The 18,889-nt window shown below is 45.9% G+C and overlaps 2 protein-coding genes across 3 annotated transcripts in view; one reads left to right on the forward strand and one right to left on the reverse strand.

The window, feature by feature from the left end:
- The first annotated feature begins 702 nt into the window (after window positions 1-702).
- Window positions 703-1,566, forward strand: CRH (corticotropin releasing hormone). Its single transcript, XM_050892231.1, has one exon. The coding sequence runs from the start codon at window positions 703-705 to the stop codon at window positions 1,228-1,230; it is 528 nt and encodes a 175-aa protein (XP_050748188.1). The 3' UTR covers window positions 1,231-1,566.
- Window positions 1,567-3,451: 1,885 nt separating this feature from the next.
- Window positions 3,452-18,889, reverse strand: part of TRIM55 (tripartite motif containing 55) — a 38,868-nt gene continuing 23,430 nt past the window's right edge. For both annotated transcript variants that reach the window (XM_050891363.1, XM_050891364.1), the window contains one exon: window positions 3,452-4,023. In XM_050891363.1, the coding sequence (XP_050747320.1) occupies window positions 3,904-4,023 (120 nt within the window). In that variant the 3' untranslated portion in view covers window positions 3,452-3,903. The remainder of the gene's footprint in view (window positions 4,024-18,889) is intronic.

The following is an 18,889-nucleotide window of genomic DNA, read 5'->3' on the forward strand; positions in this document are numbered from 1 at the left end:
AGTTCGCCAGGAGCCGGCTCCGAGGGAGAGCGAGAGGAAGGGACGCCGGGCACCGCCGAGCCCCGCCGCCGCCTGCCCTGCCCTGCCCTGCCGCCGCCGCCCCAGGTAGGTGCGGGGCCGCGCCCGGGCGCGGAGCGGGCTGCGCTGCGCTGCGCTGCGCTGCCCTGCGCTGCCCTGCGCTGCGCTGCGGGGGGCTGAGCGCGGCGTCCCGCGGGAGGCGGGGAGCTCCCCCGGCCGGGCAGGGAGCGAGGAGGTGCGGGGGAGCCGAGCGCTCGCACCCCGCAGCTCTTGGGGACAGCCGCCCCGCCGCAGGCACCCCACGCACCCTCCCACCCCCCGGGTGGGTGAAGAGGCGCGGGTCCGCGCACACGCGTGGACTGTCTCCGCAGGGGCTCAGCCCAGCCCCGTCCGCGGGAGCCGCTGCCGGCGCAGCCCGGAGCCGCCCCGCGGGGCTGTTGCGCCGGGGGGCGGCCGCCTCGACGGCGGGGGCTGGCCGGGCCGGGGCTGAGCGCGGCCGGGCCGCGGTGTGGGGGACGCGGAGGGGCGCGGAGGGACGCGGAACGGCGCGTTTCAGCACCGGGACAGCGGCGGCGGGGGTCGCCCCTCCCCGGCCCCGCGCTGCCCTCCCCGCCGCCGCGGCTCGGCTGTGTAACCCCCCTCCCTCCCGTCCCCCGTCTGCCCCCGCAGGTTTGGGCCCCGACCATGAAGATCCCGCTGCTGGTCTCTACGGGAATCCTGCTGGTCTCCCTCCTGCCCTGCCAGGAGTGCAGAGCTCTCAGCAAGAGCCCGGTAGCCGCCCACGGGGCTCTGCACCAGCCAGATTTCTTCCAGCAGCAGCAGCAGCAGCAGCAGCAGCAAACTCTGCCCGTCCTGCTCCGCATGGGAGAAGAGTATTTCCTGCGCCTGGGCAACCTCAACAAGAGACCCGTTGGCTCTTTCTCCGCCTCTTCCAGCAGCACCAGCCACCTACAGCCCGAAGCCTCCGCCAGCAACTTTTTCCGGGCGGCGGTGCAACAGCTGCAGCAGCTGCCCGAGCGCTCGCTGGGGAGCCCCGAGGAGGGCGAAGCCGAGGGTGAGGCCGTGGAGAGGGAGAAGCGATCCGAGGAGCCCCCTATTTCTCTGGATCTGACTTTCCACCTCCTGCGAGAAGTCTTGGAGATGGCCCGAGCCGAGCAGTTAGCGCAGCAAGCTCACAGCAACAGGAAACTGATGGAGATAATCGGGAAGTGAGACGGCCCCTCCCCGCCTTGCCAAAGAGATTCCGCAGTTAGCACAAGAATAATTACACCGTCCGATGTACCATAGTGCTGCTCTGATGTCATCTCTTTATTTTTATATAGCTTTAAACCTAGAAGGGTGTACTCCGAACAGCCTCTGTCCCTTGACTAGCATGCACAACCGTGTACCAAGTGCAGAAACACGAGTGTCGTTCGTAACCTCCCCTACCTTTATTTATTTCTCCATTTCCCAGTTATTCTAGTGCCATCGCTACGTAGGGATGTGTGAGCATTGGAAGAAATGGTGCCAAGAAGACAGATAACTTTTCTGCTGGGGGCAGGGAGGTGGGAGGGGGAATCTCTGTAAGCTACTTTAAAGCCACTTTTTTCCTGTAAACATTTTCACAATAAAACATCTTTTCAGCGCTCGGTCGATTTTGTTGTGTAAGAGAATGTTTAATATTTATATTTTTAATAAAAGCTGCAAAGTAAAGATGGCTTGATAGACTTTCTTGCCTAGACGCCTGAGGGCTGCTCCGCCTCCCTCGGCGCTTACCGGGGCGGGCGGGGGGCACCCACGGCCGCGGACACCCAGAGCCGCAGGGAGCCCTAAATCACCCCCGGGGATGTTTTTCCCCTCCCCGCCCCGGGGAGCCCCCGTCCCTGCGGGCTCTCCCAAAGGCGCGCCCCGACGTGCGGCCGGCCCCGGGCGCCGGGCAAGGGCTGCCCCACGCCGCCGCCCTCGGCGCGGGCGGCTCCCGGGGACGGGGCGGGGGGTCGGAGGCCGGTCGGTCGCCCCTAGCCCTGCCGACTCCCACCTCAGCAGCCCCCCGAGGGGGTTCCCCGGCTCCTGCCGCTGCGGCCGGGGCCGGGCAGCCTCCTCCCGCCAGAGCGCAGCGATGGGAAACCGGTGAGGCGCTCCCGCATCTCTTTTGTGTTTTCTTTCTAGCTCTGCTCGTCCTCCCTGCACCCCAAAAGGGCAGGTTCCTCTCCGCTTCGGCTCCCCCTGTCCTGGCGGCGGTGCCCAAGCCGGGTCCCTCCCAGGGGCGCTGGGGAGGTGGCGGTGCGTGCAGAGAAACTTCCCGGGAGGAACTGGGGGGAATCCTCCAGGAGGACGGAGGAGAAAATAGGAAATCCCTCACCCCCAAACCAAATCCAGCAGCCGGAGGCGATGCGGTGGCGGTGGTGGTGCGGAGCGGCGCTCATTCTGGACAGTGCGAGTCTCAAAGTTTTGCACAGAGCTCGCCTGTGCAGCCCTCCAAAACTTCTCTCGCAGGAGCCTTTTCCAGGGGAAACAGCTACAAAAGGGGGTTGATGTGACTCAGCCCTGTAGCGAGGGATGGCCAGGACTGGGGCTGACCCCTCACAGCCTGCTAACCAGGCGCTGCGTTGCGTCTGCACTGCCAGCTCACCAGTCCTGCTGGGGCGCGGTGCAGCCCTATGGCCCGACACAGTCCCCTGCCAAAATGGTGTGTTTAGGGCTTGGCTCGGGGCTTCTGGAAAGATCCACACTTAACCCTAGTGCAGAGCTTGACACCTGGTCCCCTGTGGCACCAAGCACTCCCGGCAACGTGCCAATCTCTCTTAAACACCACTGAGTGCTGACACCCTGTCCCCAGTGACAAGACTTGCAGAGTGTCACCTTCAGTACAGCTTGTAGAGCTTCTTTTAAAACACGAATTTGATTTCATGTTGAGACGGCTCAACATCTGCCACGCACACGGAATGGGACATTTGGCATTCGCCTTTTCTACAGCGCACCGTGGGGCCTTCAAATTAAACCTTGAATGAATACCTGTGACCACCTCACCGCATTCTGGTTTCATGCAAGAACATGCCCCTTTTCCTACACACACGGATGACTGAGAAGATGTAGACACAGATTACGGCTGGACAGACGTGGGCAGCACTCTAGTGTCTGCCCCACATGCTCAGAGCTGTGTCCCGCATCCATGTGCAGGGGCTTGGCCAGTGCTTTCGGCATGTGCATCCTCCTCATCCCTGCCGCTGGGCACCTTCCCTACAAATAACTTCTTTATGTCAGCGTCGTCTGTTGTGGCTCAGCAGCAAGAGCCAGTGCAAAGGGAGAAATGGCAGCTTCCTTCTCCCCTCCCGTGCTCAGCCTCCGCAGCCGGGGAGGCACCGGGACCGCGGGGACTACAAGTGACTGCAGGGAGGTGCTTAGACACAACCCTGACATGGGACTGCCAAGGGTGTGATAGTGTCACTGAAGCCACCAGCACCGATGAGCAGGGATGCAGGAGGGTACTGAGGAGAAACGCTGTTTTGGCAAAGGATGCTACTAGTGAATAGCATACCAGCATTTTAGCTAACAACATTGGTGAAGCATTTACACCTACACGGGGATGTGCCAAAAAGTGAGTAACAAAACTCTAGCAGTGCTCAGCCTACAGCTGTAGTGATGCTATTTTCCCCTTGGAAACAAGAAATTATTGGAAAACACTCTGACTACAATACAGTATAGTAATTTGTCCCCATGCTCCCATCCCTCTCAGGACTGTTATCTCCAGGGCTGGGTACAATGTGGAGGTCAACTGAGTTCCTGGGAACGAAACCTGCTCGGATGTCCCTTTCCAGGCCAGTTTCTTTGTTGATTGCAGCCAGGCTGCCTGCGCTCACGGTCCCTCTGAGGAGAAGCACACCAGAAGCCAGCCGGAGTGAGTCATCATTCATTCAGTGAGTTCAACCAGGAGAAGGAGAAGACATGACGAGCCGGCTCGTCACCCCTCTCATTGCTCACGGGAGTTTCCTCCACTCGTCCTTGAGGGGACAGTTCAGAACCAGTCTGTAAAGGAAGGAAAGGTTGACAAATGGAAGAGGAAAAGATGGATTGCATTAAAATCCTTAAGATTTCACAACACGCAGAAAAACAGAATGAAGTGGGAAAGAGGGGAAAAGGCAGGGAGCATGAAAATTTGGGGAGGCCAGCCAGACTTCTAACGCCAGAGAAGTCGGAGGGACTTTTGCCACGGACAACAGCAGAGGAAGGATTACGCTGGGTGAGCGTGTCGCACCTGTGCAAAGGGCTTAGTCCTGATTTGGACCTCTGGAATATTATTGCACCGAAGGTGACAACTGTCTGTTTAGAAGTGATCCTGAGCCAGCTTGGCTTGTGTAGCTGGGCCTCCAGATTGATGTGGACTGAAGCCAAAAGTTATTGTCAGTGCATTGCCACTCAAAATGATACTTGTTCTGCTGTCATGAAATCTGCCTTGGATGTGTTTTTTTTTCTTTAAAGACTTTTAATATTTATTTCACTTCAATTTCACTCAGCCCAAGAACAGGAAATAAATAATACAGAGATATAAGCTTCTGCTTATATCCCAGGCCAAATTCTGCTTTTGTTTGCACAGGTATCCTACGCTTACAGCAAAAAAAAAAGAATCTGGACATGATATGCTGTAGCTGCTAATCACAAGAATTGTTACTGTTTTTAAAATTAGCTGAATATTTAACAGACCAGTATAATATGCAGAAATATTTTACTAGTTCCAGTGTTTTCAGATCCCTTTGGCAGAGAATGAAGAATGGCTTTGTGATAGTATCAGAAATCCTATTAAAGATAAAATAGATAAAAATGGATGATTTGGTAGCTAAGGGATGCCTTGTGTCTTCATCATTAAAACCACAATTTAACTTGCAATATACAGGATTTTTTTTCCCTCTATATTCCTAGGTATGCACATACATTGTTGTACATTCTTAAAATTAAAATAGCCATACTGCCAGCCTTCTCTGTGCAGGGTTTCACCTTACTTTGGGAATTTCAGCATGATGTCAGGAGAGCTATTTGATGTCAAGATACTACTCGATAGAGGGAAAATGACAGAGTAGTGTCCTTTGAATTTTAACACGTCTCAATCACTTTTAATATTGTCCTAAAAGGGAAAGTTACCAAAGCAGTGATGCTAACAGACACATCCAGGAACAAACAATGAAGCAGGGGTGCTTGTGAGGAACTGAAGCATGCGATGGATGATTTTCCTAAGCATTTTTGTAAGTGCTTAGTGTTAAAGTGTACCACAGGAATTAGTAAGAACTAATGGTATGTTAAGTGTAAATTGGCTACTGGGCTTCATTCCAGTTACTACCTATTTAAGTGTCGTGACACCAACAAACAAGATAGCATGGAGGTATGAAAAAAGTAGCTCCCTATTTCTTTATTTATATCTAATTAGAGTTCATAGCTCCTTTTTTAGACCCAGATCCTCAGTTGCTCTAGACTGGACTAGCCCTACTTGTTCCAATGAAATACTATCTGGGCATCTGTTTTAATATTTGAAATGTGGACTGATCTTTGACTTAGATTCATATTTTCAAAGCAAGGCACTCACTGCTACTCACTGCAAAATACAGGGCTCAGAAAGGGTTTTTATGGACAAGGATCTTGCAGAAGAATATAGCCTTTGCTTGCTGACTTTATCATGTACTTTAATGAGAGCACAAGCATGGTGAAAAATCTGGGAGAAACAGCTGCCTACTTGAATACAAAAGTCCATTTTCAGCAATGCTGGTGAGAAGGGTCGTCTCCCAGGCTTACGCAAAAGTATTGTAAAGAATCGGGCCCATGGGGCCAGATCTTCGGCTGAAAAGGCAGGTAGCTAATTGAGTCCCGATTATAGAAGATCTGCCTCTCAGCCCTGGAAAGTGCTGAGTGCAAACCTTTCAATCCGATTACAAAAGTCAGGTATCAGCAGTAAATACATGGCTAGACTTTCTGAGTCGTAAGGGATTCTGCGCTCTCTTGATCTCGGTAGATGGAGGAGCGTAGGTGGTTTATTAGTCCTCTGTGATGTTGAAAATTTTGCCTTTTATTTTTGGAAGGACAGATGGAGTGCCTGGACTAGCTAAGAGTAATTTTGAAATTGGTTGTGTAATTTTGTGCACCGAGCCCTCAGTAGTGTGTGTAAGCAGGCATGGGACAGCCCTCCTCACTTCTCACCCTGCAAAGGAATAGGACTGGCAAGAGGTTTACAAAATAATTTCCTGCATTTTTATTCTTTTTTGCTTAAAACCACACTGGTACTTTGTCATTTCTCTTCCTGTGCAAGACAGGCTTCCTTTAGCACTTCCACTTGCTATTCCAACCAGCCACTATCCAGAAATATACATTAAACTAAGGTTAACTTTGAAGCAAAGAACTATCTATGGGCTTGAAGTTAAGCAGCTTGTTTCATAGAATTTGGACCTAACGTGTTAGAAGAAACAAAGCACAATGTAATGACTTAGACTGGCAAGGTGACTGCATTACCTTGTTAACCAACACTGCTGGTACTGCATTTCAAACAAAACAATCTTTGTCTGCATCACTGCCAAAACTGTGTTTCATAATGTGTTAACTCCTTCATATTCTGCTGTGATGACATCTTCCTGTGTCAGCAAAACAATGTTGGAGCTCCAACATATTCCCACTGGATTTGGCTGGATGAAGCATTTACTCCCTGCACCTTGCTGGACTCAGCAGGCTGCCAGGCTGCAATACCTCGATGTGCCTTTCCAAGAGCAATCGTTTGCCATCACTCCCAGCCGGGAGTGAAGCAAGCACAAAACTGACAATAGGGCCGTTCCTTGGCTTTTAGACTTGTGTTTTCACACCTGTGACACTTCAGTATTTGTGCTCTGAGTCATACAGTGACTGAGGTACGCTATCCTCATGTGAGGCAAGAGACCATCAAAAGGTGCCAGGAGCAACTCTGTCCACGTTATTAAGTCCGTTCCCCCCTTCCAATGGCAGCCCACACAACTCAGAGTTATACAGTGTGCTGGGATTGTCTGAGACAAGGATTTCAGCTGTAGGCTTTTACAGAAAACAACTTTTTTGAACCAGGAGGTGATTCTGAAAGGTAGAAAGCAGAAGCAGACCTCCTCAGTGTCAATGGGATTTGGGCATCTGACTCCTGTAGGTCCTTGCAATCTCGTCCCAGATCACCTCGCTCTCCCTGTTACCGCAGCCCTACTCTGCTGCCAGAGAAAAGCTTTCTGCTGAGCATGGCACAGCCCTTGCCACATGCCTTTCAGACGGTTCAGATTCAACACTTCATTGTGTCTGTCCATTGCTATTAGGTAACTGTTGTCAAGCTTCTACCTGAGCTTTATCTTAGTCTTGCGGATCTCATGGGTAGGGCTTGTTTTTCACATTACCTAGAATAACAAGTCCAACCCTTGATTTGGGTCCCTAACAGTAATAAGGAATAACTAAAGTGTTTACCTCAGATTACATTAATCACATTAGGCCAATGCTGAGAGAGTGCTGAATACTTACATTTTGATTTATATTTTCCCCTGTGGTGCCGAGTGATATCAGATGATGCTTTCAATAAGCACCAGGAATTTTCACCAGGCCAGCTCATGAAGCAGGGAGGGAAGCACACCATGCATGACTGATGGTGGGATTGGTTTTTCCCATAAGCAAAGTCCAGGCTGGAGTTTACATGCCAATTCTTTGGAGGTGCTGAGCAACCACAACTCCCACTGGGCAGCCATTCAGCACTCCTCAGCATCTGGCACACTAGAATTTGCATGAATAAACAGTATAAGGATCTCAGAGTTCAACCTGATGAGTCGTATCAAAGTTGCAGGTATTCAGCATCTTTCAGCATTTGCTTCCTTAAGGAAAGCACTACTTAAATCTGTATAAGGTTCTTGTAAAGGGTGTGGAGGGGAGGAAGGGGATGAGTGGGATGGCTTTGTCATAACACTTTCATTTATTAGGGCCCAGCAGTTATCCTATTTATGCTGGGGAAAAACAGGCAGTCTAGGCCTTCTAGATATTTGAAACACAATGAAGTCTACACATTGTTTTCTGCTTTACCACCACTAATCTCCATAGCCTTTGAGTACAAAGACTGGGATCCATATTACCAAACTTGAGTCACCCAGAAATGAGAGATCCACTCAAGCATCATCCCCTCTAATGGGAGTGATGAGAGAAAGGCACAACCAGAGGATGATTTGTCCCATCCTAAAAGAAGTGTCTATAGGGTGGATTGCCCTCTGGAAGTACCTGTTTCTTTCTGCTGACTCTGGAGACACTCTTGGTGACTGGGTTAGACTAGATCTGGTTTTTAAGTAATTACACAAGACAGATTCCAGCCAAATACTTCAGGATATCAGAAAACTGCTTGATAGGAATCGAGAACTTTGATTGCACTACTACTTTTACAAGATCAGTAACTCCTAAATTTAGGAAGTGGGGAGGAAAGGTGAAGGGTCTTCATAGTCGTCTTTGTTTTTTTGTTTTGGCAATTTTTTGCTTATTTTTGATGACTTCTGATAAGGTAGGATCTGGAGAAACTGTTGTTATAATGTTCCTCTCAGAGGTTATATCACACCAGCTTGCAAGGAGATGTGAGAAATAAGAGAAATGAGGGCTGAAATGGTTATTTCCTCCAGGGCTGTAGATCACCCAGCAGTATATTTTACCTGGATTGAGCATAACTAAATGAACACAGGTTTTTGTAATTAATCAGAAAACAAAAATAATTGCTGGTTTTATGCCAGCCACAGAGGAATAGGTTATGTCTTTGTTGGCAAAGCAAAAATGACCTCCTCACATTTTTTGAACAAATACGGTTCTACCTAGTGAATTTGTAGTAGTTGAACACTTTGTGTCACCTGAGTATGTTATTTCTGACCTATTGCTGAATTCTCCAAAACTATATTTACCATCTTGTGGAGTTATGGTCTCCGTTTTGACCGAATTAGCGAGAAAGTTCTAGATTTACAGTGAAATAAGTGAGAAAAAAATGCACGTGGCTTATTAGAAGTCAGTATGCCCTAGGATAGGGGGTTATTTCTTACAACTATGCAGATGGATGCGATGGTTGGTTACAAATAGCCCTCTTGTGCAGCTATGCGAATGTTTTCTGGAGCAACCTTGCTAACCAAAGCAGGTCCTGCCCCTTGGCTACCCATCCACCTCTTCCTGCTTTGCCTCCATGGTTCACTGTCCATTTGCATTGCTGCAGCTGTGGGCAGGGCTGTGCTAAGAATGGGAATGTCACTGGAATGACATCAATTTTTTGTTGTTTTTTGAGGTGAAGGAAAGTATTTTTAAACCTGGACCATTTGAAAGATTTGATTCCAACACAGCCCAACAAACAGCTGCCTCAGCACAAATGCCATGTGAGTGGTGGCATCTGGGCAGGAAGAAGAAGCGGGGCCATTTGGCAAGAGACTCCTAAATCACCTTTGCTGCCAGAGACAAAAATGAATCTACAGCCTTAGAGGCATGTGAAGTACCCAATGCCTTCGCTGCCTCCTCTGGATCCAGCAGGAGAGCAAGAGTGTGAATTTGTTAGAAAATTTAGATCTTGGAGAGAGAAGCAGTGAAAACACAAGCTTCTTCCTTCTACGGTTTCTGTAGCCTCAGAAAATGAGTGAGAAATTAAAGTTAATTCCCATATTTTAGCTGGCTTGTTTAGAAACAACCCCCAGTGTTGACAAGAACAGGCATGATTAAAAAATGCTAGCTGGTCGCAAAGCAATCACAGAATCTGTAGGCTATGTTTGTCTGCCTCAAATGTCAAGTGTTACACTTCTGGCACTCAACACTTCCAGGCAGCGGAAACAAAGGGAGCACAACAGGTTATTTTTAAATAGTTTAAACTTTAGTTCAAGCACTTTGTTTTCATATTTTTATGCAGTCTAGCTCCTTCAGCATAACACCTGGCAGCTGTCACATATATCACAACAATATTGTTTCAAGCTAAGAGGCTGCTTATTTTGTATGGATCTTTTCTTTTTTATTAGTGGGAACCAACAGAATATTCTCTAAAATAATTGTTATGATTACCTGCCACAGAAATACATATGGTAGCAGACAAAATAATAGGCACAGACAAGCTCCATCAGTCACAGTACTAGATATTTCACTCTCTTAATAGTGGTCAGTAATGAATTTTAAAAGTCCATTGGGAGGAAATGCCTTTCTTCAATACTTTTTCATTATATTACAATTAACAGTATGTGGATAATGTCTAATGCAATGTCTCTTACATAATGACCTTAAAGAGACCAAATATATTTCAGAGGAAAACAGCCTGGCTAGTTTATTTTGGTATAGGATCTACACATGTCCCATGGGATATGGAGGTCCATACACCTGAACTAGTGGTGGAAACAGTTTTAGAGAACGGTGTGAAAGAGCAGCTTTCTTCTAACTGTTACTTGGGACAAAGGAAATACAATTCCCTTATTTATGTCACCTATCTTTTTCATGACTCAAACAAAAAAGCCGGAAATAACATACTCGCATAATATTTCACCCATTGCTGCACCTCACTGGCATTACTTTTTGTTAAGAGTGATTAACTACAGATTTGTATAAAACCTAGTCCTGCCACTGTCCAGGAAAATGAAGGAAACCCAAGAGAAGAGTCTTACAAACACTTGAATGTTAAGGCTGCATGATCAGAACAGTCTTTCCTGGATCTATCCACACATCATTCTTCGTTTCTCTCAGAGTGAAATTTTTGAGGACCTCCTGATCAATCAGCCATCTATCGTTTCTGCTCCCTTCCAGCCCTGCTAAAGAACTGTCTAGCAAAGGAAGGATCATCCTGAGAGGCTGTAGGAGTAAGTGGTATGCGCTGGCTACCAGTGCCAGAAAGCAACTCACGGCTATCAGTTCTCCCCTCTTCCTCCTACTGCTGCTTCATCAGACAAGTAGATATGACTTCAGATCAACAAGTTAAACGTGACGTAAAGACCTTCCAAGAACTTCTCTGTGGCAGTAACCTGTCTAATCTGTCAGACAAACTTCGCTATTAGCTTTCAGAGAGAAGTAGCAGACCTAGTAACGGTTTAACGTCACGTCTGTCTCTGTCAGGTAGTCTTTCCTTTGAGTAATATGGACTTTTGTAAATTAAAGCTTTTTCTTCCTCTGCAAATGGTATTTTTGTAAATCCAGTGAATGAGACAGAGTGCCAGTTCAGACTGTGACTCACCCCGGAGCTCCATTCATGGGATCAGATAACAGGGCCAGCATAGCTACGAGGTGTGTAGACACATACCATGCTTTGGATGTTGGAGCACTGCTCACATCGTGAGTGACTGACTGACTTGGGCTGTTGTAAGTATGCGGGGGGTGGTATACGTGAGCTGTGGACTCAGCCCACCTTCTCTGAGAGACAAAACCACACTGATGGAGATGCAGGAAGAAAAGCTGGAATGTCAGCTAAAGCAACCAGTTGCCATTCTTTAAAGCCACCATATAACAGAAAAAGAAAGTCTTGGCCACAGTTAAGACATTTTTTCCCTGTTGCTGCTGCCCCTTTTCCTTTGTGTGCTTGTTTTTCCATGTCTTCAGTTGCCTGAATCTTCTCCTTACTACAACCACAGCAACTGAAGCTGGTAGTCAAGAAATGACTCAAGTCCAACAATACATTGCTCAGTGAGCAGCACCATGACTTCCCGGACAGACGTCTGTCGTGTCACATCTCATATTGTAATCTCTGCTCGCCCATTAGCAATGCTGGCTTGCTTGCACAGCACCCAGCCAACTGATGTGCAAGATATTAAATCAAGCTTCCTTCTGCCCATCTTGCACTGTTTCCAGTGTCCCAAGGAAGCTGTGATAAATGCTGCTTTTAAAGCCTTGGATTCAATCACAGTTATTGACCAGGTTCTTACAGAGTATAGAGCACAGATCACAGGCAACTGTCACCAGAGACAAGCTTGGAATTGACCTGCATCTGGGCAGGCACCAGTTCCATTTTTTAAAAAAAGGAATCTATTTATTTTACAAAATTAAGTTATGAAATTGTGCATAAATATAAAAATGAATGTATTAAAAAAAATAAATCTGGTGCCAGATGTTGAAAAGGCTTACCAGCACTGATGGGGGAAACGACAGCTACCTTTCCTCAGTAAGGCATTTTGTAATAGAGCAAGTCATACAGCAAGTGTTTCATCATGAAAAAAAGCCACTTCTCCTGTGTGCAGAAGTGCTGAGCCAGGAGTGTTCTAAGAGACTGGGTCTGTATTTCGATCACCACCTTTGGTGGTTGAGATGGACTCAGGCGAATTTTATACCGGTGCTCTCTAAATTAAAAAGAGCAATGACAAATTCAGATCACTTATTCTCCAGGATTGTAAGATCCTCATTCTCTACTCAGTCAAAGGCGTGACATCTATGTTGGACCTCTGTAGCATGGTTTGAACATCGTGGCACCTATCCATCTCCATTGGCCGGTAGCCTGGGATAACAGGTTTTCTGAATTAGTCACTGGTCTCTTTCTTACTTAATGACCTGAAGATTATTGTAAAGATGTCGGGAATGTGTATCACCTGAAAAGGGATCTAAGACTGAATCAATGCTGTTAGATATGTCCCTCTCCTTTTTTTCCATTTCATTTTGGCTGTACATGCAGCCCCCCAACCTTTCTCTCCATTTCAAATGCCAGGTAGCTGGGCACCGAATCCTGCAGAGTGCTGCGGTCCAGCCCCTCGCCTGCTCACAAGTCAGGGAAGCCTGGAAGTGGCATGATACAATATCCAAACACAAGGACTCAGGCCCAGTTTACTAATTACCGCCAGTGGGATTTTCAGTCAGATAGGCGGGTATTTAAATATTGATCCATCTCTAATGGTTACAGGACTACAAGAGCTGCTTTCCATAGACAAGTGTATGGCTACACTGAAAGCCTGAACTGTCTCAAGGCAGTAGAATGACAACTAACCAAATAGTTCACAAACAGATGGCTTGTGTTGTTGTGACATAAATCTACCATAATGTGATGTAAAACAGCAACAGTTCATGAGTGATTAAGAAATATATTTTGTTTACACTTTATTTTCCTTTCCGAACGCCTTAACAATGAGCAGAACAAGCAATACTTGGAGGAGGAGGTCGAGTGGAAGTACAATTCAGTATTTAAATGAGCTAGTTGCAGGAAGACAATATCTAGGTGAGCCTGGCTTTGTATTAATTTGAATAGGAGAAATAATTTTGTCCACGCTGTCATTATGGAGGTCCTTTTGCTAGTAATGGACTGAAAAAAATGAAATATACATAAATCAGGTGGTATCTGTGACTCACCAGACAAATCACAGAGCAGACTATTCGAGGTAAAACTTCAGGTGAAGTATTTGCCACTCATATTAATTACGAGAAACTGTTGTCTGAAAGCTGGTCTTAATGCATTGCCCTCACGACTCATCACTGCTGCCTCTGAATCACCCAGATAATTCTCAGAAGCAAGGGAGAGAGAGGTGTTAAAAGAGGAACAATCAAGACTTTCCAGATTTTCTCTGCATGTATTTGCTAAACTGAGGGGAAAAAAAAAAATCTCACCTGAAGCACAAAGTCAAGATGCAAAATGGAAATTTACAGGCAGAATTTGCCACCAACTGAACATCAGCCTGAGCGGCCTTAGACCCAGCCACTATAACCGAGTCCCAACTCACCAAGTCAAATTACAGAGAAGCAAAGGCAGAATTTTTGGACTGGTAACTGAGTTTCTTGCATCTAGTAGTTGCCCTGTATTTCAGCTACAGGCTGAACACTTTTTTTTTCCCAAGTGAAATTTAAGAGGCGTTTAGGAGGAAGCTTCAAACAGAATTTAATTTGGGCTTGTATACTAGCTGATTCATGGGTCTCCTACAAAAGGCTCAACTTCACAGAGGATTGATGACCCATTTTTCATTCAGTCAAACCCTGCAGATTTTTTAACACTACAGAAATAAACCCATCCAGTTTTCTACCTAAGAAAAGATACAGTACAAGTATATCAAGACCTAGATGGCAAATATCAAATTGACTTTTGCTCTCCGCATTCCCAGATCCTTCATTAGCATTAAACACAGTTGTTGCAGGGAGCAGAGAGCTTTCGGAGCAGCGGCTGGCTTCCTGGGAGAGAGCTGCCTGGGCTGCGCCTGCTGCTGATGCTAACAAACTTCTTTTCCCACTCTGGGGGCAAACTGTGGGGAGGCTGTGGGTGGGCCAGAGGGGAGGGAGACCCTCGCTTAACATCGTTTCCGCAAGATCCAGCCTTGCAAGACTGCCTTCTCTTGAGCAAGCAATCTCCTCTCTTGGAGCAGTTGGCTTGAAGGGGGGACTTAGCTTCCTTACCTGAGCAGATTGGCAAGACTGAGTTTCCAATTCGGAGAAGAGAAAGGAAATTATTATTTGCGTACCACTGCCATGCTCGTGCAATCATTCCAGAGCAGCGCTGCGCTAAAATGTGGGACCATACCTTTTATGGAGCGGTGGAAAAGCAGAGGTACATGGGCAACGAGCACAGTGTGATCTCTCTCGGGCTTATTTTGGTTTTAAATGATCTTACTTTGTCTGTGTTGTCTGCATATTGACATGACAACCAATCGGCTAAAACTTAGCTAAGTACTGACCTCTCTGACGTGATTTAAGGCTGTCTCATGGAAAAATATTTGAAGGATCACCAGCTGAAATTGAAGTATTCAGCAGCAGGGCAAAGAGAACTACAGTACATGAATACAGAGAGGACCGTCCCTATGGTAATTCTGGCAGATGGCATAAGGTTGCAAGCAAGTAATAGAAAATTTTAAAACTAATGAAACAAGATTAACATAGGCCACTCCATTAGTATTTCTCCTCCCAAACAGCTCAGTCCTGATTATATTTTATATCCTGATGGAATTAAAGCACTGTACTTACTGGCAGCAAAGGGAAATTAGATCAGAATACTGTTTGTGGATGATTAACTTGCATTTCCTTTCAAACTAAATGTATGCGCTTGAGTCCTTCGGAGCCACAGACAGCCACTTCTCTAATGGGGAATCTGAGCAACAGAATATAGGGTCCAGTACTTCATCTTAGGTGAAATAAACTGGATAACCAGAGACCCAGGTGAATATAAGACTTTCATAAACTCTCACAAATTTATATGGTGTCACTGCATGAGAGATGTTGCCTACAAAAATCTGATTAGGGAAAAAAATGATCAAACTTTTCCTTATGCATCCATTGCCCTCTGTATTTTAACCAGACTGAAATAATTTGAGCACATATAAGGTATTTTGGGATCTGCCTTCTTCCAGTGAGAACACAAGTAAGTTTTATTATAAAATACCTGTCACTGCTGATTTTTGGGATCCCTCTATTACAAACCAAGGGATAGAGTGGTTCTGCATATGAAGACATTTTTAAGGACTACACAATCCTGGAAAGTTGTTTTACTGTTCTTGATGTGCATGGCTTTCTGTAGCTATCAGAGGTCTGCACAAGGGAACTGAAGAGCAGAACTTAGGGCCAGCTTTTCTTGTTTGGTTGCTTAAAGCTGGGCAGCAAGAGGGGCTTACATACCTGGCTTGTTAGCTGAGAGTATTGAGCATTTGCACTGTTAGAAGTGATAGATATTCAGCATTCCTGCAAACTAATCTTACTACTACAGATGACTCAGTGCATATTTAGAAGTCAGATTTCCAAAAGCCTGAAGGGCCATATGCCCCTTCAGGTGTGCCAGTCCAACAGTTAGATGCCACGAGCATTTACAAAACACACACATCATTCTTCATATGCCTAAAGCTCCACACCTGTACGCCATTGGTAGCATCCTTCAGGTATAAAGAGCACAAAACCACATGCCTGAGTCCTGAAATGCCAAACGGGTGAATGAGTTTCTGAAGTCTAATGCACAAAACATGTATTCTTCCTAGCTCACTTAGCCTGTCTTCTGAGACCAAACACAAGAAGACAACTTAAGACTCGGTGAAGGGTTGCTTCACCTCCTTCTGTAACCCATCACACAGACTGTCTCTAAGCTCTCTAAGTTTTTGGTTTGGACTCCAAGTTCTATTTCTCCCATGCACTGGAAAGAGCTGCTTGTTAATGTCTTTGCCACCCTCCACTAATACATTACTCCCCATGGTGGCAAGGCAGCTCATTGATGCTATTCCTGTTCCCTGTGTTTTAATCATTCACTCCCGGTTGTCATCTGCAGAGGCTCAGATTCACTTCAAAAGAGCCCCCCCCCCAACTTTAGACACTGAGCAGAGGCACCTGGGTTAAGAGCGATGTCACCTTACACTCAGCAGGCAGATGTGAAGAGGTGCCAAGTGTCAACCAGCAGCAGTTGGTGAACTGTCTCTCTTACTGCAGATGCCTCTCGTCCTCCGTCAGATGCAGAAGCAGCCTGCGGTGACTATACTTCTGACTTAGGCACTCCCTGAAGTGGGATGCATCTCTAGTGCGGAGTTTCCTATTTCGTTCGTGCTGAATCATCTCCTGCCATCCCTTCTTAGACCAAGCAATCTGTACACCTGTGGGCTGCACCTCCTGTTGCCGTATCCCTGCTGATATGCCCTCCTGCACTCTGGAGGAAATTTCTTGATGCATCGATACAATTTCTTAGAGTGAAGCGGCCCTTAAATAAAGTAAGTTTTGGGGATTAATAGGTGGAACTGACCTCTTTTTGCGGCTGAAAACCAAGGAAATCTCTATCAGTGCATTCTATTAAAATAGGCGGAAAATAAATTATATGCTGCTTTTATGATGACAGTCATGCAGATTTATATTATTATTATAAATTATTATTACAGTTATTTCAAGTAATTTTGTTATTTGGCTTTCAGGGTCTTATCACACAAAAAGAAAAAAGGGCAGTGACCTGATATCTCACATGAAAGATAAAGACACGTAAACTGTCTAAACAGCCACCTCACTACACATGGAGAAGAAAATCATTTTTATGCAAATAGAGTCTGAGACCAAAATGCCTTTCTCCCTCACCTCCTTTCTATTTCATGATTAAAGAAATCATAAAGCTGTCACTAGAGACCACATAGAAAGAGGTCTCAAATGGTAGAAATGAGAGCTTTCTGCATTTGTCTATTTTTAATTTCAAAATGTATTTTGAATCAAAAAAGAAAGAGAGAGAAAAAAGAGCATAATGCTATTCGCATGCCTGATTTCCCACAAGTACAAACAAGCTCTATGTCCTCTTGTAATAATACAATGAATTTTCAAAAACAAACACAAATAAACAAAAATTAAACTATGATCCATAAATTTAATTGAGATTCACAGTGTCCAATGCTTTTCAAATTCAAATTACCGCCAGACAGTGCATCTTTTTGCGTAACTTATGCAGCTAAAGCTTCTCCCCTCTCCCTTTTTTTTATGGAGAGATATACTTCAGTCATAGTGCTGGAATTTTTGCACATAAAAGCTGAATAATAATATAGCATTTTTCATAGATGCACCATATCATGTTGTACAGTGCTTAGAGTGCAGTACAGAAAGTGAGCAGGGAAAAACAAGCATTTTTGTCTGGAAGAATAGACCAAAATTGAATTCTTTTGTCATTACAGCAAATACCCAAAGGTAACTACAGTCGTTTTATGTCAGAGGTCTTTGGTCTTCAGTAAATAAGATTAAATGCCCCAGTGGTAACACAGAATTCTCTGCAGATCAGCCATATCACTTTGGAAATTCAATATACACATATGTCTTACTTAAGAGGGGTGTGAACTTGGAGCTGGAAGAACTAAATCATGTACAGTGTCTACCAAAAAGGAGCTACTCCAGGAGAGATGTTACGGAATAGTTAAGGTTTAATTTACAGTATTTGCATTCAGGACAACTTCACTGGGTAGTGAAGTTCTTAGTCCTTGAACTTGTAGATATTTCAGCTCTTAATTAGTGTGACCTAAGGAAAAAAAGCCTTAGCCTACAGAAAAAAAAACATTTTTTAAGCATGGATATTTAAAAGCACACACACAGCCTTGAGTGTCTAAAGGGTTGGGATCCCCCCAGCTGCATGGGGATCAATTTCAGGGCCATGTTTGGTACTCCACGCTCACTGGGAATGTGGGAGAGATGGCTTTGGATGCCTTTGGTGGGAAAAGGACCTGAAACGGAGTCCCCAACGTGTGGGGTGTGCTGTGTGGGCTGGGGTGTGAGGGGACTCTCTCCATGGGGACCTCCGGGGAGCAGGGCTCGAGCCATCCCCCCGAGGGAGCACTGATTATTTGCTCACGGTGGGAATCCCGGCAGGAGGATTATTCAGTGGATTTTTCTTCCTGACGTTTACCCCTCTGATGACAACCATTACTCTCCAGATCTTCCTCCCCCATTTGTTGGACTGAACAAGCTCGGGGCTCTTCACATCTCCTGTCAACCCACAGGTTCTCCATCCTGATGGTCATCTGAACAGCAACTGAAATATAAGCCCGTATATCTGAGGGAGTAAACGTCTCTTTTCATTTTGAACCAGGGAGATGCAACGTTTAACCATGCAGGAGTAAGCTGAAGGGTGGCGTTTTGAAGGTGTGAGGAAGAAATGTTTTAGGCAGCTTGTATTGTGAACTGGCATGATGTTTTTGGATGGGAAGAAAGGGAAAAAATCCTTTACAACCATGTAGGAACATCACCAGAGACACTATTTTAACTGTTAGTTAATGGTAAAACAAAATATTTCCTACCCATGAAAGTACAAATCATGTATTGAGTCAGATTCCAAAGATGATGTAGTATGATAAGAAATGCCAAAAGTGATATGCAGAATGCTAACTCCTGTGAGAAAATAAGAAGAGTGCTTCACCAGTGTTGTCATGACACAAACTAGTCATTATCACTACTTTCAGTGAAAAAGCTCTGTTTCCACAGCATTTTTCCATTATATCCTTTAATTGGAGGAAGGGAGTAAAAACAGTGGTGTGAGAAACATCAG

Source organism: Gymnogyps californianus, chromosome 2 (genome assembly GCF_018139145.2).
Source record: "Gymnogyps californianus isolate 813 chromosome 2, ASM1813914v2, whole genome shotgun sequence".
Lineage (NCBI taxonomy): Eukaryota > Metazoa > Chordata > Aves > Accipitriformes > Cathartidae > Gymnogyps > Gymnogyps californianus.